The following is a 22,511-nucleotide window of genomic DNA, read 5'->3' as shown; positions in this document are numbered from 1 at the left end:
CACTAACAAAATGTGTTTTTAGGACACGTAGACCATACACACATTGCAATAGTCCTATCTTAATAAAGGCAATAGGCATGGTCATATGGTAAAATTGGTAAAACATTTGACATGATATTCTTAAAGGTGCAGCGTGTTATATTTTTTGTAGTTTATTTCCAATTCATGCTGCCTATTATTCACAAATGTTACCTTTTCCATGAATACTTACCACCAACACCAAATATAAGTAGGCTATTATGACTGGGAAAATTGCACTTTTCATACATGACATTTTTAGCTGCAAAACTTACTGTACTTTGATTATACTGTTACATGTTGGTTTATTATTTAGTACAATTCATGAAAAGATCACATTTGGTAGCACAGTTTCAATGAGGAGCATAGTTGCAGTAGGCCTACCCATCCTGGCCAAATTCTATAGAGCACCTTTAAAGGACTATAGCCAATGTCAACTGCTGTTTAAAGAGATTTTTTTTTAACTTGCTGCTCTCTAAATGTTGCAACTTATTTAAGCAACACCAAAAGATGGCATAGCCTGCAACTTCTTAAAAACAGTTGGTTCTTGTTCTCTTGCGCCATGCGCCATGCGTTCTTGAGAAGAAAGTGAACAACCGTGACTAATGGTGTAAATAAAAAACCCTACACTCTCTCTGAAACTTCTGAATACCTCAGAATATTAAACACAAACAAAGCGACATGGCAGAGTAGTAGCTCTGAGTATGTTATTGGCCAGTTAAGGAGGATGTGGAAATGTGAGCCACGTTCCAGTTCTATTAAAATGGCCAAATGACAGGACGTTTATGTCAATCGCAGAAACGCACGCAGCAGAGTTTTGAAAATGACCAGTGTTATGACAAACGGTGACTACGAAGCCCTTTCATCCAAGAAGACTTGAGGATGATGAGGAGGCTGACCTAGAACTGTGTACCCCGCCACCATGAGCAAGGTAGGGGCACTTTCACCAATTCCATGCACACCTACTGCCCAAGGTAAAGTGAAATAGACATTTTAAGCTGCAAAACGTACTTTGATTATAGGCCTACTAGTAGGCTAAATATTGGGTTATTATTTAGTAAATATTCATGAAAAGGTCACATTTGGTAATGGGCAGCAGTGCAGCACAGTTTAAATGAGCAGCATATTGCAGTAGCCTACCCATTCTGGCCACAACACAGTGCACCTTAAAGGACTATGGCCAATGTCAACTGCTGTTAGACAAGTAAAAAAAAAACCCTTGCTGCTGGCTAAATGTTGCAACTTATTTAAGCAATCCCAAAAGATGGCATATCCTGCAACTTTTTAAGAACAGTTGGTTCTCTTGCGTCATGCGTTCTTGAGAAGAAAGCGAACAAACGTGAATGACTGGTGTAATTTAAAAAAAAAAACTACACTGTAAAACTTCTGAATAGGCCCACTACTGAATATTACACACAAACAAATCGACATGGCATAGTTACTCATCCTCTGAGCATGTTATTGGCCAAGAGCTTAGGAGGGTGTGGAAATGTGAGGTGCGTTCCAGGACGCGCCGTTCTATTAAAATGCTCAAATGACAGGAAGTTGATGTCAATCGCAGAAACACACGCAGCAGAGACAGATTTCATTTTAGGTAGGCTATGGTTTGATTTTTCACCGTCATTGTTATTGTTTGTATTTTTCGATTCGCATTGTAATTTGCTTTCCCTCCTGATCATCCTCTGTGCCAGCCTCTACGCATTCGTGCAGTCTATCCTCCCCAGACGTAAAGCTATTTAAACTTGACCTTTATCAATCAATAAAAACGAGACCATTGGGGATGTATACAACTTAACGAGCCTACGCATGATTTCCCACAAATGTAAAATGTATTTCATATTTCATTCGTTGGTATTTCCTGTTCCCAACTGCAATAGTTATTTTCAGCATGTCTTTTCCTCATTTACTCTCCCTTCAAAATGACAGGAAACATCTCTGGCAGATGCAGAGTTAAGCACATAGCCTACCGGACTCGCTAAACAAACTCTTCAACAAACTTGACCGCGCTGTTAACTTTTTTAAATCTAATTTCGAAGGGACAAAGAGAAATTTTGCAAATGATCAGCGCTGTGACAAACGGAGACTCCGAAGCCCCTTCGTCCAAGAGGGCGCGACTTGAAGAGGAGGAGGATGAGGAGGCTGACCTGGAACCAGCTGTCTCCCCTGCCACCATGAGCAAGGTACAGTAGGACACTTTCACCAAATCCATCGCCACACCATTAGACTATCTTCTTTCTCCATGTCTACCGCCATGTCTTTGTTTTCAGAAAAAAAGTAGTTGAGATGGTAAGAGGGGCTTGATGAAATTCATTCGGTGTGCACTGCATGGATCATGAAAGCACTGCACAAATGCACATATGTCAAATTCCTGTAGTCATTCACTATACTGTGAATTATGTTTACGTGGTGATGTGTCAGTTAGAGATGAGGCAACAGGTATGTGCAGGCACAGGAAGAAACTCTGTGACTCAGTTATTCAAGCCAGAGAATTTATGGAAAAATACAGTATGAGTTTCACATGTGGGACCGATATAAACGCTGGGCAAGTCTTGATTAGTACGGTAGACAAACCGGAGCACAAAGGGAAAATGTTGAGACTTGTTTTAGGTATTTCAACAGAGCTGTGCCGAGGCACTGTGCAGGCATTGCACCAGAGCAACACAGAGAATTACTTCAGCGTAGCAGCAGAGGTGCCAAGGACGTCCCTCTCTTAGGATGAGGAAGTGGACGACACTGCCCCTACAAAGGCAAAGTGCAGTAACTACATATTTTGTCAAAGTTGAGTCTAGACTGAAAATGGTCTTTTCATAACCATTTTCCTCCTTTATCTGACAAAGACATATCATACCCATATAAAACTCACAAAATGTGTCCCGAATTAGAGATTTTGCTATGCCAAATTTTCAGTAACTACAATATCCAGCCTAATACCATGGCTTCTTTGAAGGCATTTTCTCAGCTTCAATGTTGACGTAGTTGCTGCACCCTTGGCTGTGTTGGGCAGTACAGTGAGCGTGTCATATCCTGAGATGTAATTACTACTGCATACTTGCTCGAGAGCCACTGAGCAGTGCCAGCCCCTTCCTGTGGAAATTTCCTTCTTTTCACCTCTCGCTCTCGCCTCTCGATTTCACCATCATGTGCCACCTGCTTTCACTTAAGCCTTCTCTGTTGTTGGGAAATCGACTACGACATTGGTCGTTTTGAGCATGTGCAGTTTTTTTTTACTGTCAGCGGGACACTGGAACAGTGTGGACATGGAACAGTATGGACAGGAAACTCTAGTAGTTTAGGACGGAACAACTTGAGGAAGCTTTTGACAGCCCAGGGGCCATACCCCCTATTGTGCTGCTGTGTTAACCAGGCTACGCCCTCCTAGTGACGCAAATCCTTAGGTACGAGATTTGAAAGTCGGTGATAATCAGACCACTGCTGTATGTCTGTGAAAGAAGGTCGCGCACCTAAAGCTTTTGTTAAATAACTCAGTGACTGTTTAATGCAAAAAAGTAGCCTATTTGTTTTGTTATATATTTCTATTGGATATTTTTTCTTTTGGAATTTCTCCTATTAATAGGCGCAGAGGCAGCACACAAAACAGTCATTCATTTTCAGTGAGAAGATATTGGTGTTGCAATGTCTTGGTGGATAATTGAGCATGTGTAATATTACTGAACCAACAGGTTTCATTACTACTTTCACCCAGTGACGTAATTCAGGTCAATGGTCTTGGGAGCTTCAAAACCGTTGAATGGAGTTCTATAGAACCACGCCGCCCCCGAAATTCAGGTCAATGGACTCTCTAGCTCAACTCTAGTCTGGCTCATACGCTGCTTTTCCTATTGTTACTGGTGTAGTATTATGTCAAATAGCTGAACTCAGATCATATATGGCTCTGGGTAAACTACTGCAAGGAGGAGAAAGAGACGCACACAGGAGCTGGATGGATTCAGACAAACTGTATTAAAAAGCTGAAAAGCATTTTCAGATTTTGAATACAGTTTCTCTGAATTGCTTTCAGCTCCTGTGTGTGACTCCCCTCTTGTCCTTCCTGATTTTTGGAATAATGCACCGTGCGAAACTCCCTAATGCAGACAGAGGCACAGACGCCAGTTCTACCTTTATTTGGGTGAACTACTCCGACAGAGGCTCCTTAAGTTCAGACCTAGACTGTTACAGGTGTCAGGTATGCTGTGCCTCTGAGAGCTATTTTTAGGCGGCTGCTAGTGTGACGTCGGAACATTATGTCAATCCTTTAAAAGTGCACTGTGTAGGCCTCATGTCAAACCTTAAAAGAAACACTTTACTGTTGTTTCCATGAACTGTTTTTTTCCTGATCTGAGAGGAGTTGATGTGTATGCGTACTTCTCTCTTGTTCTTGTTCTTGCATGCTCTCAGATGCTCTGGCTGAATGCTGCCAAGTGTTATTCCCAAGAGCTCCCCAAGTGTTTCTTTTTTTCAAGGGATTTTATATAAAACCAGGATGCAGCACATGGTTTTAGAACATGAAACCCTTCGGTGCATAAGAGTTTCAGATTTTTGAGCCCTTCGTGGTTGGCGTTTGGATGTCCACATGAGTGGGTGATGGCTTTTATTTATAGTCTTATGCAGACACATTACATTGTCTTTAACTGGTGTTATACATCCATATCATAACCAACTGGTGTTGTTGTAGTCAGGGCCGCTGACAGCTTTTGCTGGGCCCAGGACAAAGTCATCTGAAAGGGCCCCCAAGACATACAATGTAATGGAGAGACAACTCTGTCCCCCTTATTTCCCTGGGCCCGGGACACCATACCCCTTTGTCCCCCCTGTCGACAGGCCTGGTTACAGTATATACGGCCATGTCATAAACCAGTCATGATGCAGACACATTACATTGTCTTTAACTGGTGTTATACATCCATATCATAACCAACTGGTGTTGTTGCAGCATATACATCCATGTCATAAACCAGTCATGATGCAGACACATTACATTGTCTTTAACTGGTGTTATACATCCATATCATAACCAACTGGTGTTGTTGCAGCATATACATCCATGTCATAAACCAGTCATGATGCAGACACATTACATTGTCTTTAACTGGTGTTATACATCCATGTCATAAACAACTGGTGTTGTTGCGGTATATACGGCCATGTCATAAACCAGTCATGATGGTTTGTTGTAGCAGAAGAGAAGGCGCCGCTACTAGTATCACTCAAAAATAAACTGATGCTCTTGGAGGGTGCAATGTCCAAAAAAGACTGGAGGAAAAAGATCCTTGGTCCAGGCAGTTGATTAATGTAGCAAAAAAAAACCAGACTTCGGGCACAGGGATGATACGCGTTGGTGATGATGCCTTTGCCCACATAATGTGCATTAGGTCTTTGTGTGTATGTCTTGTATCTACAGTATGTCTTGTGTCTCTGTATCTATGTAAGCTGTCAGACACCTTAATGTCCGTCGGGATTAATAAAAGTTAATCTACTCTACTCTACTCTATGATAAAGGTTTTTTTTAGATGCGTCCTAGCATCTCTATAAGAGATCTGAAACACATTCTTTAAATCGGCCAAAACATGATATTCGCCGCCCTTTTTCGCGTTACTCTCTTCATATTTGTGCTTTTGGACGCATATTTTTCCGCCTGTCGGACTTGTGTACTACATCACCTGAAGTGTTGTGTTTTGTTGTGTTTGTGGTGCAGGTGGAGGACTTTCTTCAGCCTTTCCGCCTGTCGCTGGACCGGTTGAAACAGGTGTCCGCTGCGCTGAGGAAGGACCTCATCAGAGGACTGGGCAAGCACACACACCGCCGAGCTCCACTCAAGATGCTGCCCACCTTTGTCAGGGACACCCCCGATGGCACAGGTATGAAAACAAACGTTGAGACAAAAAAGCTCCCGCAAACTGTTCACATTTGCAGACTTTTTACTTGCAACGTTTCGCTCTAATGGCTTTCTTCAAGCAATTCAACCAGGTAACAGTTATGAAAGTTTGTCAGAGGACGCACTCAACTTCTTGAAAAAATGAATGTCTTTGGGTGCGCGATAAAAGTTATGAACGGTTATGAAAACCCCCGTGGTGCCCCCTTGTCATGGCCTATCAGTAGGGCTCTGGGTTACTACGTACGTTACTACGCACTGGGTTACTACGTACGTTACTACGCACTTAATCCCCTTGTATAAAGTCACACTAAAGTCGCACAGTGTACACACAATGAAATTGCATTTATGTCTCAGCCATACATGGCATGGCCAACCTGACAACCCAGGGGAGCAGTTGGGGGTGGGGGTGGGGGTGGGCGGGGCAGTATCATAACCTGGATATTTGAGTCATAGAGGTAGAAATTAATACTAGAGGTGACCCCGCCCCCCTTTTTACGGCAATCTGTAGCGGCCATTATCTGTAGGTAGATCAGAGAAATGGAAATTAGTGGAGAAGGCGGCTCACCTCTGTCAAAAATGGCTCAATCATGTGAAAGTGTCCATCAACACACTATACAAGGACAATAGTTGAAGTGTGTTGCTAAATATGTTCATAAAATATATAATTTGATTTTTTCAATGTATTTTATCGACTCATATGATTTAAGTAGATATTTAGCCTGACATTTCAAATCTGGTTTTTGATTAATGTGTTACTTCATATTCACACAGTTTTAGTCATTTTTTTGACAGGGGTGCGCATGTTCTCCATTGACTTGCATTGACTGAAGGTGCCTACACTACCTACGGAAGTTGGGAAGCTTCATGAGTCATTTCCCAGTGCTCTCGCAAATTGCCGTGTCACCTCTAGTGTTATTTTCTACCTCTATGATTTGAGTCCTTCAGGAGGAACTTCTGTCATGGGATTCCAACAGCATTACATTTACGATACATACAATTACGGAACAAAACTGAGCTCTCTTGCTCCCGCCAAAGCCTGTAAGTCTTGTTTACAAAAGTGGCCATGATGAGCCAGGCATCCAGCCTCACATTGCGCCATGAGGTGTAACAAATGCAGTTAAAGGACCAGTTCTGCCCATTTCAATATGCTGTTGTATTGCTCACGCTACCCTTGACTTGTCAGTACACAGGGATGCTGCATTTTTCGGCTCAGCCCTTTCTGAGATCTGAGCTATTGTAATGGGGGCAGATTTTGTTTACATTTTAAAAATACGTAGCCCCTTAATGCACGCCGTACCTCCAGCGGCACGCTGTAATAACCATTGAAAAGTTAAGTACCATAGTACTACAATACCATGACATAACACAGGGCCTTTAGTAATGCACTACAGCTTGGTCATTATTACCATTCTGGTAACAGCAAACTTATAACACTGCGGGTTAACATAGGCCTACTCCAAATATTTTCCCAAAAGGTATCACTGTTTGCTAGTTGTCTGCTGATGTTGCATAACCTTTTGGATGTTATTGGGAATGAATCAAGATGGTTTTCTTTTAAATGTAAACAAACACATGCCCCCATTACAATGACCAGGATATCGGAAAAGGCTGAAGAAGAAGAAAACAAATCTCAGGTACTGACAAGTCCAGGGTAGAGTGAGCATTACAACATACAGCATTTAAACCCTGTACCCAAATTGATCCAGTCGGCTGCTTTTACCCAAATTGATCGGGCGGGCAGAGCACCTAGCCATGCAAAACTGACCACGAGGTAGGCCATATTTGACCATATATGTCAATGGGAATATGGGATCCTATGGCAACGTGACAACTCTTTTTATGTATTGCTCTGCTGTCAGCCTGAGTGGTGGAGGTGGGGGGGGGGGGGGGGGGGGGACTGTGGATTCTACAACTGCTGGTGGTCATTCCGACATATATGGTTCTGCCACTTTATAGTCGTTTCCCTGGATTCCCGAGACAGACAGTGAACTTTGAATGAAGGTTCTCCTTACGATTTGTACCCTTCAGTATGCTGTCTTCTCATTCACTGCCATTCAGTACAGGCTGCCTGTTTTCCCCCACACGTGCTCCACCCGGCGCCCGCTCATTTTGGGGAGACTGGATCAATAACAGCATGTCGCTTGCTTTGGATACTCATGAACGGCCATCCGAGTACTTTGCTGGCAAATGTGCGTTACGCCCCTGTATGGGTGAAAACAAACCGAATGTCTCATCAACTTACATGCTACATCCAACTTACAACTTACATACAGTCCATGCTTCAACCACGGCTGTTTAGCTGTATTATTTGAACAGCCGGCAACACAACACGTTTTCGGCATGTTGCGCGTGAACAACGCTAGTCTACAGGTCCTTATCTGTCATTTATTAAACCCCAACATCACCAATTGACTTGCATGGGTTGTTTTCCCCCACATATGGACGTAACGCACATGGAAAACGTCACGCCGTTCATGAGTATCGATGCATCCAGTAAGTGTAATGTGGGCTAATCTGTTGTGATCTGATTGGTTGTTACAGAGAACGGGGACTTCCTGGCTCTGGATCTGGGCGGGACTAATTTCCGCGTGCTGCACGTGCGCGTGGAGGAGAACATGGGGAAGGTGCTGAAGATGGACGCCAAGGTCTGCGCCATCTCACAGGAGATGATGGAGGGGCCCGGAGAGGAGGTCAGACTGTGTGTGTGTGTGTGTGTGTGTGTGTGTGTGTGTGTGTGTGTGTGTGTGTGTGTGTGTGTGTGAGTGAGTGAGTGTGTGTGTGTGTGTGTGTGTGTGTGTGTGTGTGTGTGTGTGTGTGTGTGTGTGTGTGTGTGTGTGTGTGTGTGTGTGTGTGTGAGTGAGTGTGTGTGTGTGTGTGTGTGTGTGTGTGTGTGGGTACAGTATTTGTGCGTGGTGTGTGTGTGACTGTGTGCATGCGTGTGTGTGTGTGTATGTATGTATGTGTGTGTGTCTGTGTACCGTATTTATGCATAATGTTGTGAACATGAATGCTGTGAATGATGTTATAACACTGTTATAAATGAGAAATGTCCTTTTGTCCTTTATATCAGTGTTTCTCAACAGGGGTGCCGCGGGCCCCTCTCAGGGGTGCCGCGGAAGCGTGGCTGATAAATAAATTATGTAATATGATACATATTTGTCTAAATTGATAAGTTAATGCTAGTCAGTGGAATCTTTCATCTGCCATTTACGCACAATAAAGTAAATATAGGTCGCCCCAGTCAGCTGCAACTTTGAATGTAGGTCGTGTGACGTCTCCAAATGTGTTACTTTTCTAAGCTTTTGTGGTATCGGATGCGATGCCATGTTATGGCTTGTTGGTTTGGGGTGCCTTGACATTTTTCATAAATTGAAAGAGTGCCTCGCCTAAAAACAGGTTGAGAAACACTGCTTTATATGAATGTGACTCTTCATTTTTGTATGATGAATGTCGTACATATTTACAGATTCATATGGTTTTGTGTGTATGAATGTTTTGTGTATGCACAGAAATGCATGTGATTTGTTGAATATTTGACGCAGCTTTACTCATGTAGTCAGGGGTGTAGCAGGCCATATAATAATACATATATAAAAATATAATACATATATTATAATATAATAAATAAGACTGTGTGTGGGCCCCCTATATACATGGGGCCCTGGTGACTCCCCCTGAAGGACACCCCTGCATGTAGTGTACTGTATGTTTACTAATGCCAAGCTGTTGTGCTTCCTGTCCCAGCTGTTTGACTACATAGCTGCGTGTCTGGCGGAGTTCCTGGAGTCATTAGACCTGAAAGACAAGGCTCTCCCTCTGGGCTTCACCTTCTCATTCCCCTGCGAACAGAAAGACATCGACAAGGTCAGTCTGGAGTATCAAGATAGTGTTTCTCTCGCTACTTCTTGCTATTCCATTTTTTGTTCTGTTGTCTTTTTCTGTCCAACATATGCGTTGAACTGACGTTTTGTAACATGTACACTATGAGCTGACAGAGAATGAGGGCATTCAGACAAACGGAGCTTAACCATGTTGTTATTCGATCAGGTCTTGTTTTCCTTCTTGTATTGCATAACAAGCATCTCCCAGAAAAATCTATACACACCCAGATCATCAGAAAGCATGTGTTTATTAAAATGAATGCCATTCTCAAAAGGTGATGGAATTTGCAAGCATTATTTTGTATTGCTTTGTTTTGCCTGACTTCAAACAGATGCCATAAGTCTACATTATGATATATGCAACCATCACTGACAGTGAATGCAGCCATTGGAAGTAAATGCACAACAATACCAAGACAACTGTGTGTGATTCACCCTGTTAGCGGTTGCTGGGCCAGAATGAATGTCAGTTTGAAAATAGTTGTTGACAAAGCAATATATGTCTGTAGCTGTACAGTTACTTACTGACCGTAGTGTCTGTTCTGTTACACCTTTTACACTGTGACCTACACTTGCAATAAACACATACTGAACAATGAACAAAATTCAAAAGACACCGTACACTGCTTACTGTTCTTTTTCTTACTTTATTTTTCGGAGCGAACTCTGCTCCGAAAAATAAAGTAGCCTAAGGAAAAGAACAGTAAGCAGTGTGTTAATTGATTCACCTTCTCCTGCCTCACACCTGCACCTGCATTGCTGAGGGCTTTTGCACAAGTACACATACTGTACTTCATAATGATGTAAAGTGGGATCTTTTGTGCCACCCGGCAGGCCATCTTAGTGCGGTGGACTAAAGGCTTTGCTTGTTCGGGAGTGGAGGGGCATGATGTCGTCCAACTGCTGAGGGATGCTATCGAAAGGAGAGGAGTGAGTAATCATATTATACTTACCGGATAAGCACACCACACATCCTTTACGTTATACATTTTAATGTATACAAGGTTGTATAAAACATTGTCATGTGTCCTCACAGAATAGCACAATAAAAAGGATTATACTGCACAAGATTTTGTATGCTGCTATTGTTACGTTTCATAGATTGAAGCTTGTAAGCTTAATTATTGCAATGACCCTGTGTCTGTTTGTCTGTTTGTGTGTACGCCTGCACTGTTTTGACTGCTACTACTGCTGCTACTACTACTACTACTATAATAACTACTGCTGCGACTGCTGCTGCTGGTACTACGCACTCCCACCAGATTTCATTTAAAAACAATGATGTGATCCAGATCCGATCTTATACTGATCTGGGGTGAATTTCTCAAAACCAAAGTTGCTTATTACATTAGCTACTTTGTTGTTTTCAATGCATTTTCCCATTGGCAACTACCGAAGTTGCTAGCAGGCTAACAACTTCTCTTTTGAGAAACTCACCCCTGATCTAGACATGCTCCTGTGTGAATATCCAGTCTACATCTCCGTCTACATCCCACTCTGTTCTGTTCTGATGATATATTCCCATGTTTTGTTTTAGGACTACCACATTAGTGACATCGCCATGGTGAATGACACAGTGGGGACAATGATGAACTGCGCCTACAAAGATCAGAGTTGTGAAATTGGCTTGATCATTGGTAAGCGCATGTTTCCATATCTTTGACATAAAGGTAGTATTTTGTATTACAGGCTTTTCTGCCTAGCCTGGCGACGCCATCCTGTGTACTCCAATTGACTCCATCTAAAGATTTTGGAGCCGCACATAGTCTGGCGAAAGCCTCCTAGCTCGGTTCGCTCACTGTTTAGTCAATCAGCAAACAGTTGAGAGTGGTGACGCAGAACTCACCCGTGAAATCCATTACTGATTGGTTCAGGTAATACGGTTCACACATTTGTTGTGTTATTTATATGCTTTTGCGAAACTATCGTAACAGTCATGCTAATAAAGCACCATATGGATTTTAATTTGAATTCAGAACTCAAATGAATGTAAATAGCAGAGCAGAGTAAGATCTGACCATCTCCCACCCTCCGCAGAGAAGGATTCCTTTTACCTTTCACCAGACTGTTTGACGGAGTCAACAGTCGGCTTTTGCCCAGGCTATTTTCTGCCTTATATGTGACTAACACGGGGAAGGTTATGACAAGGAGGGAGTGGAAGAGAGGGACAGGGTAGGGCTTGACCAAGGTCGGGACTCGAACCTGGGTCACCTTGAGCTTCTAAATCAGTGGTTCTCAACTCTTTTTGAACAAACGTCCCCTGCACCTCATCCTAAGCCTCTCAGCGCCCCCTTGACTTCATCATAAGCCTGTCAACGCCCCCCTTACTATTAAAAAATGTAATGGACTGATGCCCCCAATGACAACTGAGCACCCTCTCAACTGTGTCCTTCTCAACGCCCCCCTAGGGCTCCCCAACGTCCCCTGGGAGACTGTACCGCCCCCGTTGAGAAACACTAATCTAAACCCATTCATGGTACGGTGCATTATTGCGCAATGCGCCACTTCACCCTCTGCCTTTGACATCTTTGAAACTGAAGGGTGGATAATTCATATACGGGATAAATTCCATTACATAATGTATCCGCCCTCACTCACGCCCTAGATTCCTTTCATTCCTGCATTCTCCTCACTCCTCCTCCCATCTAGCCTCTCTTCTTTGGCATCTTGCCTCCCTCCATCCTCCTCCTCTATCCTCCTCCTCCTCTTCTCTCCTCCTCCTCCTCCTCCTCCTCCTCCTCCTCTATCCTCCTCTTCCTCTCCTCCTCCTCCTCCTCTATCCTCCTCTCCTCTCCTCCTCCTCCTCTATCCTCCTCCTCCTCTATCCTGCCTCCTCTTCCCCCTCCTCCTTCTCCTCCTCCTCCTCCTCCTCTATCCTCCTCCTCTATCCTGCCTGCTCCCTCCTCCTCCTCCTTCTCCTCCTCTATCCTCCTCCTCTATCCTGCCTGCTCCCTCCTCCTCCTCCTTCTCCTCCTCCTCCTCCTCCTCTTCCTCTATCCTCTATCCTGCCTGCTCCCTCCTCCTCCTCCTCCTCCTCCTCCTCCTCCTCCTCCTCCTCCTTCTCCTCTTCCTCTATCCTCTATCCTCCATCCTCCTCCTCTATCCTCCTCCTCCTTCTCCTCATCTATGCTGCCCCCTTCTCCTCCCTCCATCCTCCTCCTCCTCCTTCTCCTCTATCCTGCCTGCTCCCTCCTTCTCCTCCTCCTCTATCCTGCCTCCTCCTTCCTCCTGTATCCTCCTCCTCCTCCTCCTTCTCCTCTTCCTCCTCCTCTATCCTCCTCCTCCTCTATCCTGCCTCCTCCTTCCTCCATCCTCCTCATCTATGCTGCCCCCTTCTCCTCCTTCTCCTCTATCCTCCTCTATCTTCCTCCTCCTCCTCTATTCTGCCTCCTCCTCCTCCTCCTCTATCCTCCTTCCTCCTCTTCCTAGTCCTCCTCCTCCTCTATCCTCCTTCTCCTCCTCCTCCTCTTCCTCTATCTTCCTTCCTCCTCCTCTATCCTCCTCCTCCTCTATCCCCCTCCTCCTCCTCTTCCTCCTCTATCCTCTTTCCTCCTCTTCCTAGTCCTCCTCCTCCTCCTGCCTCCTCCTCTATCCACCTCTCTCCTCCTCCTCCTCCTCCATCCTCCTTTTCTTTTCCTCTTTCTCTTATCCTCCTCCTCTTATCTTTTCCCATTTGGAGATTATCCTCTATGACCCTGATCCTCAACGAGGGCCTTACAAAGGCAAAGTGCAATAATAACTATTGAGTTTAGACTAAAAATATTCTTCATTACACCTCCTTTATCTTATAGAACAGGCTCATGGTCAAAAGGGTCCCGTTTTAGAGATATTGTTATGTCAAATTTGCAGTAACTACAATATCCAGCATAATACCAATGGCTTTGAGGCCCCTTTCTCAATTTCATTGTTGGCCTAGTTAGTGTACTGTGCTTATGTGGGGCAGTGTAGCAGGGATATAGTGTTTTATTCAGCAGCGTTCATCTTGTAATAAAACATCAATGTCTTCACAATAGGCACGGGCACTAATAATAATATAATATGTCTTCACAATAGGCACGGGCACTAATAATAATAATACGGTAATATGTCTTCTAGGTAGACACAGGCACCAATTATAATATGTCTTCACAATAGGCACAGTCACCAATGATAATATGTCTTCACAATAGGCACAGGCACTAATGATAATATGTCTTCTCGATAGACACAGGCACCAATAATAATATGTCTTCTCGATAGACACGGGCACCAATAATAATATGTCTTCACAATAGGCACAGGCACCAATGATAATATGTCTTCACAATAGGCACAGGCACCAATGATAATATGTCTTCACAATAGGCACAGGCACCAATGATAATATGTCTTCTTGATAAGTACGGGCACCAATGATAATATGTCTTCACAATAGGCACGATAATATGTCTTCACAATAGGCACAGGCACCAATGATAATATGTCTTCACAATAGGCACAGGCACTAATGATAATATGTCTTCTTGATAAGCACGGGCACCAATGATAATATGTCTTCACAATAGGCACGGGCACCAATGATAATATGTCTTCACAATAGACACAGTCACTAATGATAATATGTCTTCATAATAGGCACAGGCACCAATGATAATATGTCTTCTCGATAGACACAGTCACCAATGATAATATGTCTTCTCGAAAGACACAGGCACCAATGATAATATGTCTTCACAATAGGCACAGTCACTAATGATAATATGTCTTCACAATAGACACAGGCACTAATGATAATATGTCTTCTCGATAGACACGGGAAAATGTCTTCACAATAGGCACGGGCACCAATGATAATATGTCTTCTCGATAGGCACGGGCACCAATGATAATATGTCTTCACAATAGGCACAGTCACTAATGATAATATGTCTCCACAATAGACACAGGCACCAATGATAATATGTCTTCACGATAGACACGGGCTACAATGATAATATGTCTTCACAATAGGCACGGGCACCAATGATAATATGTCTTCTCGATAGGTACGGGCACTAATGCTAATATGTCTTCACAATAGGCACGGGCACCAATAATAATATGTCTTCACAATAGGCACAGGCACCAATACGTCTTCTCGATAGACACAGTCACCAATGATAATATGTCTTCTCGAAAGACACGTGCACCAATGCTAATATGTCTTCACAATAGGCACAGGCACCAATAGTAATATGTCTTCTAGATAGACACGGGCACCAATAATAATATGTCTTCTCGATAGGCACGGGCACCAATGATAATATGTCTTCACAATAGGCACAGGCACCAATGATAATATGTCTTCACAATAGACACGTGCACCAATGCTAATATGTCTTCACAATAGGCACAGGCACCAATAGTAATATGTCTTCTAGATAGACACGGGCACCAATGATAATATGTCTTCACAATAGGCACAGGCACTAATGATAATATGTCTTCTTGATAAGTACGGGCACCAATGATAATATGTCTTCACAATAGGCACAGGGACCAATGATAATGTGTCTTCTTGATAAGCACGGGCACCAATGATAATATGTCTTCACAATAGGCACGGGCACCAATGATAATATGTCTTCACAATAGGCACGGACACCAATGATAATATGTCTTCTCGATAGGCACGGGCACCAATGCCTGTTACATGGAGGAGATGCGTAACGTGAAGCGTGTGGAGGGGAGCGAGGGCCGCATGTGCATCAACACGGAGTGGGGTGGCTTCGGGGACGACGGCTCCCTCCGAGACATCCAGACGAAGTTCGACACAGAGGTGGATCGCTCCTCCATCAACCCAGGGGTCCACACGTAAGTCAAGTCACTGTCTGACTGTTAGATCCCGTCACATCACTTCAATTCACTTCACTTCGCATCGAGTCACGTCACGTCACGTCGCATCATACCACATCACTTCGCACCACATGACATCACAACACATCACGTAACGTCACGTCACGTCATGTTGCATCACACATCATCACATCGCATCGCATCACACCACATCCCATCACATCACATCACACATCACGTCACATCATATCACATCACTTCATACCACATCACATCACTTCACACCACATCACACCACATCACATCACACATCACGTCACATCACACATACTACCACACCTTTGATATAAATTATCTTGTGAATGATAATCTCTCTACCCTTTGACAACCAGGGAAGTGCAGAGCTACAGCACTTCCAGGCTTTGTCAATGTTAAAAATGCCCATTGCGAAAATAGCTTCAAGCAGCCGTAGCTCGCCCGCACGGCCAGATGTTTTGATGTACGTGCTGAAAGGAAGATTGCTGAATGCAACAGTTACAGTTGAGGACGATATTATTAGCCCCCCTCCTGAAATTAGACATTTCTCTTGATTTCTCAGTAAGAATTACCGTTATTCACCGTTTCTGTTATTCTGGAAACAAATACACTGATGGAGATAATGTTCAATGAGTTGAATTTGGATTTTTCTATTGTTACAATGAGTTTAAACAAAAAAGGGCAAAAATGACAAGGACAAAATTATTAGCCCCCTGATCATTAATAGTCAATATGGCGCCATTTATGAACCAAAACTGACAACAGGCTCTGATAAGTTGCTACCTAGGTTGGCTCATGCACCACTAGGGATTTTGGCCCATTTCTTCACTGCAAAGTGTTCTGACTGGTCCAAATCGCATGGATGCTGAGCATAGACATTAACCACAGACTCCCAGTGGGATTGAGGACTGGACTATGAGCGGGTGATTCCAATATCATGGTTTTAGTGTCCTTGAAGAACCTCTGAACTAATCTAAATGTATGCTTTGGGTTACAATGTTGTTGGAAGACCCAGCAATCCAGATTCAGACCCAGACTCCCTGTGTCTGAGGCTGAATAACAGACTAAACTTGATGCCCCACCACTATGTGTAACTGTGGAAACTGCTTAGCCTCATTAGACCAAAGAAGCGTTGGACACCTGCCTAGATGATTGCTATTGACCTGGCCTCACCTGGAGGTTTTTCCCCCCCAAGAAAGACAGTTGTTAGGGCTTGTCATCATATTGGGCTTTGGGGCCATCATCACAGAAGAACCCCTTTACTAAAGGCAGTGCATATCAGAGTGTTATTGAGCTTTGCCTGTGAACATTTGAAAGTCAAAAATAAGTTTTGAACATCTCTGCTTTCATCTGATGATATTCAAAAATTCTGCTTCTGTCAGGTGAAGAAAGGGATAGGCCTTGAATCTTTATAAGATGGTTTCCACAATTAAACATGGTGGTGCATGCATCATTCTGTGGCAGCCTCAGCCACAGGAAACCTTGTTTGGGTGTACGGCACCATAAAAACTGAAAATTATGATAGAATGTGGAAAGTGACCTTGCAAAAATATGCTCATAGAGGGAGTTAAGATCTTCACGGGATCTTTCAATAAGATAATAACCCAAAACTTGCATCCAAAATAGTTCAAATGTTCTTCAAGGATACTAAAACCATGGTCATGGAGTGGTTCAGACCTCAATCCTTCAGATAGTATTTGAAGAGTGCTGAAAATGAATGTCCATCCTCAACATCCATGCAATTTGGACCAGCTTAACTATTTGCAATGAAAAAAATGGGCCAAAATCACTGGTAGGACATGTGCCAACATAGTTAACAACTAATCAAAGTGTCTGGTGTCATTTTTTGTTCATAAATGGCACTGTATTGACTATTAATGATAAGGGGGCTAATAATTTTGTCCTTGCCATTTTTACACTTTTTTGTTTAAACTCATTGTGAAAATGGAAAAGTCCAAATTTAACTTATTGGATACTATCTCCATGGTGTATTCGTTTCCAGAATAACATACATTTATTAATAATGATCATTCTCAATGATCAATGAAGAGATATGTCTAATTTCAGGAGGGGGGCTAATAATATCGTCCTCAACTGTATGTAACCAAGGGTTATCTGACACAGAATGTCTGGTCCTGTGTGTGTGTGTGTGTGTGTCTGTTTGTCTGTCTGTCTGTCTGTCTGTCTGTCTGTCTGTCTGTCTGTCTGTCTGTCTGTGTGTGTGTATCCCTGCTTTGTGTGATTTGATACAGAATGCCTCCCATTAACCCAATGTGTTTGTATGTGTGTCTTTGTGTATGTGTGTGTGCATGTGTGTGCGTGTGTGTGTGCGTGCATGTGTGCGTGTCTGTGTATGTGTGTATGTATTATGTGTGTGTGTGTATGTATTATGTGTGTGTGTGTGTGTGTGTGTGCGTGTCTGTGTGTGTGTGTGCGTGTGTGCGTGTGTGTGTGTGTGTGTGTGCGCGTGTCCGTGTGTGTGTGTATTATGTGTGCTGTGTGTGTACGTATTGTGTGTGTGTGTGTGTGTATTGTGTGTGTCTCTGTGTGTGTGCGTGTGTATGTATCATGTGTGTTGTGTTGTCTGCAGGTTTGAGAAGATGATCAGTGGCATGTACCTGGGTGAGGTGGCGCGTCTCGTCCTGGTGGAGATGGCCAATCAGAAGCTGCTGTTCGGGGGCGAGGTGTCCGAAGCCCTCTCCACCCCAGACAGCTTCGAGACGCGCTTCATCTCGGACATCGAAGAGTGAGTAGCTTACTGTACTGTGCGATGCATTACATTTGGCAGAGCCTTTCAGGGCGGCGGTGGCTCCGGTGGTAGAGGAGCCGTTCGGCAACTAGAAGGTTGCAGGTTCGAGCCCCGCCCTGCTGACCCCGTCGATGTGTCCTTGAGCAAGATACTTAACCCCAAGTTGCTCCTGATGGTAGGGTGGTACCAGAGAGAGTAGAGAGAGAGAGGTTCCATTGGCCCATTGTTTCCGGGTTCTATTATTGCAAGGGGGAGGGGGGAAGGGGAAATCCCCCTTTAGGCAGACCTAAGGACTGTTCTATTCAACGCTAGGAGACTTATGACACGCCCCTTTAGGCAGACCAGAACCTGGTCATGTTAGGTGCCCATAGCAACCTATTACATTGGCATATCTCTATATACTTAAAGAATCTCCAGTGGTACCCTGCGTGGAAGCCACTGCCACAGGTGAGTGAATGAGAGTGTGATGAACAGGTGAATGTGAGACATAGAATGTAAAGTGTTTTGAGTGCTCGCAGGAGTGGAAATGTGCTATTTAAACGCAGTCCATTTACCATTTGCCTTTCAATGAATGTGACCAGGGGCGGTCCTGTGGGGTGGTTTGGGTGCTGGGAGGTGTGGCCAGTCAATTGCCTGGGGCAGAAACACGTTACCAAATCAGTGGCTACTTCAGTGAATGAGGACATAACAGCATGCATTTATGTGAGGCCAACTAGTGTGAGTACAGATGAGCAGCGCTGTTTTGCAAACACATGAAGTGTCGTCTCCTCTGATGGTGAACATGATAAGTCTTTGATGTGCGTGGTCAGGTGATTCTTGTGTATGTGAGCTAAGTACATACGTGCCTGCGTTTATGCTTACGTGTGTTATTCGAACACGTTGCATCGTCTCCTCTGCTGCTGGACATGATAAGTCTTTGGTCTGTGTGGTCAGGTGATTCTTGTGTATGTGACCCAAGTACATACGTGCCTATCTATCTATGTTATTCGAACACGTTGCATCGTCTCCTCTTCTGATGGTGGACATGATACATCTTTGGTCTGAGTGGTCAGGTGTGGGTGGAGATATCTCATGATTGCAACAACTGCACGAGCACGACTGCATGACATTGCTTTTTTGTTGCACGTTTTCAGTGTTTTCACTGCTCAAAACACTAGATACGTCTCACCCTTTTTGCAGCATGCAGATTTCTGGGGTCCAAAAGACTTTCCCTGTTCTCAGCTGCATGTAGAATATGCATCATGATCATTTTAGACTTGCATCATTATGCTGTTGTTATGCTGTTCTGTCCTTCTGCGCGGCATAATTATTTCATTTCCATTGCATCCTCCTCTGTCCTGTGTTCTGTGTCAAAAATATTTAATGGTCTGTGTTTTTTTTTCATGTCTGCCAATCATAAGAGAGGACACTGGCCTGGAGCGCGCCCAGGAGATTCTGACGGAAGATCTGGGTCTTGCGGCGACACCAGAGGACTGTGAGATCGTGCGGCTGGTCTGTTACACGCTCTCCACCCGCTCGGCGCAGCTGTGTGGCGCAGCCCTGGCCGGACTGGCCAATCGCATCCGCCACCACCGCGGACTGGACCACTTCAAGACCATCGTGGGGGTGGATGGTACCGTCTACACTAAACACCCGCAGTAAGCATGACTTCCAGTTACACAAAATATATACAGTACTTTGAGGCTTTCCCCCCCCCCTATATTGGGACAGGACAGTCAAAGTGGTGGACTGACAATGATGAGGAGAGTGATGATGTAGTGTTAGGGGATTTCGCAGGGTGGACCTGAACTTAGGTCTCCGTGGGTATGCCAACCCATTCATAGATGGGTGCTTAGAGTGCTCCAAGTGAAAAGGAATAAAGTCTGCAAACACTGCTTGTCTTCTGTGAAAATGTAATAGCAATAGCCGTGTCTCGGCCGCCACTTTTTGCTTTTCGAATAGGCACGAGACAGCTCAATCGTAAAGCAAAAAGTGGCTGCCGAGTTGAGTTTTGCCGAGCTGTAGGCCTACCAGAAAACTGGCAGTGGGAAAGAGGAAGAAGAGGCTACAGTTAGCCACACTTGGTAACTAGAAGCACTCAGAGAGCCCAGACCTCCGCCAAGGAAGCTGTTTGATAGAATATTTGAGTCTTTCTGCCATCTTTTAAGAAGTCCTGGTTCCGGGTTCGTGAACTATGAACTCCACAAAGTTTCATCCAAATCAGTTGATTAGTTTTTGAGTTATCCTGCTGTCGGAATCTTTTCAAAAGTCCTGGTTCCCTCTCCCTGGTTCCCTCTCTGCATACTTCAGTTACAGTGACCGGCTCGAGGAGACGGTGAAAGAGCTGGCACCAAAATGTGACATCAGCTTCATGGTGACGGACGACGGCAGTGGTAAAGGGGCGGCCATGGTGTCGGCGGTGGCCCAGAGACTGGCCATCCACTCCACCCTCCTGGAGAGCAGCGAAGGAGAGGACGACGACGAGGAAGAGGAGGAGGAAGACGATGACTAAAGTGGAACCACGCAGATTAAAGAAAAACAAACGTGCAGTGATTCAACACTTAAGAGAGTTGATTTAACATCTTCTAGAGTGTATTTGGTAAATGTTGAGTTAAAATTGCACTTTTACTGTGTGTGTAACTCTGCACCAAAGTGACGAAGAGGAGGAGGAAGAGGATGAGGAAGAGGAGGAAGAGGATGAGGACAATACTGATGACCGTTTTGCCGATTTTACTGTTCTCCTAAGACATACACTGTATACATCGCAGCACTTTTAGGTCAGTTTTGACTGTTTGTAAATGACTGTTACAGCATATCTTACTGCATGGGGTGTCAAACTCAAATTTTCAGAGGGCCACAATTAAAATGCAGAATGACGACGACACAGGCCGAACTAAAATTGTTCATGCACACACTTAATATTTGAAGTAAAATTTCAAAAACTCTCATTTTCATCATACACTTCAGTTCACATGTGCCCGTCTGTTGCATGAGTTTGAGATGTTACAGAGCCCCTATCCCATTCCTGTGACACACCAAATTTCCAATTTCCATTAATGTCCAAGTCATGTTATAGGCTATTAATGGTGTATGTGGGCCATGTAATTCGCATTTCAAATGATCTCGCAAATGACCCAGAGGAGGAGATTTGCCTCCTGGGCATGAGTTAGACATCACTGGCGTTCTCTATCGCAACCTTTAATGACTTTTGTGTTTCAAGCACCCTTAATAAAAAAAATGCCTTTTTTACTTTGCACTGGCAATGGCACTAAATGGTCATCTTTGTTGTAGTGTGGATCATTCTTGTTTAAATCCACGTCTTATTTGCAGAGCCTCTTGTCCTGCTTAGGAGCATTGCAGTTTATGTCATTAGGAAGTTAAATAATCACACAGACCTCAATTGGCTGAACAGGATAGCAGAGAAACATATCAGTTTTATTAAAACAATTTCAACAGGGGAGAAGGCTTTACATGCTGAAAAAACACTTTCATGGCATGTCTGTTGGCAGTGTTCGTCATATAGTGAAATCCCATTGGGAAACTCCAACTCCCATTGTCATTGTGACACAGAACTCCACAGCACACAAGTGAACACTGCACACTGCACACAACGAAATTGCATTTATGCCTCACCCGTGCAAGGGGGCAGCCCTCAGTGGCGCCCCATGGGGAGCAGTGCGGTGGGACGGTACCATGCTCAGGGTACCTCAGTCATGGAGGAGGATGGGGGAGAGCACTGGTTGATTACTCCCCCCACCAACCTGGCGGGTCGGGAGTCGAACCGGCAATCTCTGGGATGCAAGTCTGACGCCCTAACCGCTCACCCATGACTGTGAGAGGGGGAGAGGTGCTCTCATTTTGGGTAGGGTGCGCACATCCAAAGTCACTTGTTGCAGGTGCAGCTAGACAAAAGTGTCAGACAGTTCAAGAAGACATGGGTGAGTTTCTCGAAAGTGTAGCTGCTAGCCAGTTAGCAACTTTGGAAGTTTCCAATGGGAAATTGCATTGCAATCAACAAAGTAGCTAACATATTTAGCAACTATGGTTTCGAGAAACACACCCCAGGTCTGCACACTGCGGAATAAGCTCCAAAAAAATAAAGTTTACGAAGTTAAAATAGCAACGTTTCGATCACCCTGGATGGATTTCCGCCTGATGAAGA

General features: G+C 44.1%; 1 protein-coding gene across 1 annotated transcript; it reads left to right on the top strand.

Moving 5' to 3' along the window:
* Positions 1–1,623: 1,623 nt before the first annotated feature.
* On the top strand, positions 1,624–22,424 carry LOC134452368 (hexokinase-2-like). Its single transcript, XM_063202734.1, has 10 exons — positions 1,624–2,198; positions 5,711–5,873; positions 8,432–8,580; positions 9,635–9,754; positions 10,606–10,701; positions 11,309–11,408; positions 15,420–15,603; positions 18,212–18,367; positions 19,771–20,007; positions 20,660–22,424. The coding sequence occupies exons 1-10, from the start codon at positions 2,076–2,078 to the stop codon at positions 20,859–20,861; spliced, it is 1,530 nt and encodes a 509-aa protein (XP_063058804.1). The 5' UTR covers positions 1,624–2,075; the 3' UTR covers positions 20,862–22,424.
* The last annotated feature ends 87 nt before the right edge of the window (positions 22,425–22,511 follow it).

This window comes from Engraulis encrasicolus, chromosome 7 (assembly GCF_034702125.1).
Source record: "Engraulis encrasicolus isolate BLACKSEA-1 chromosome 7, IST_EnEncr_1.0, whole genome shotgun sequence".
In the NCBI taxonomy this organism is placed as follows: Eukaryota; Metazoa; Chordata; class Actinopteri; order Clupeiformes; family Engraulidae; genus Engraulis; species Engraulis encrasicolus.
This window is presented reverse-complemented; position numbering and strand designations above follow the sequence as displayed.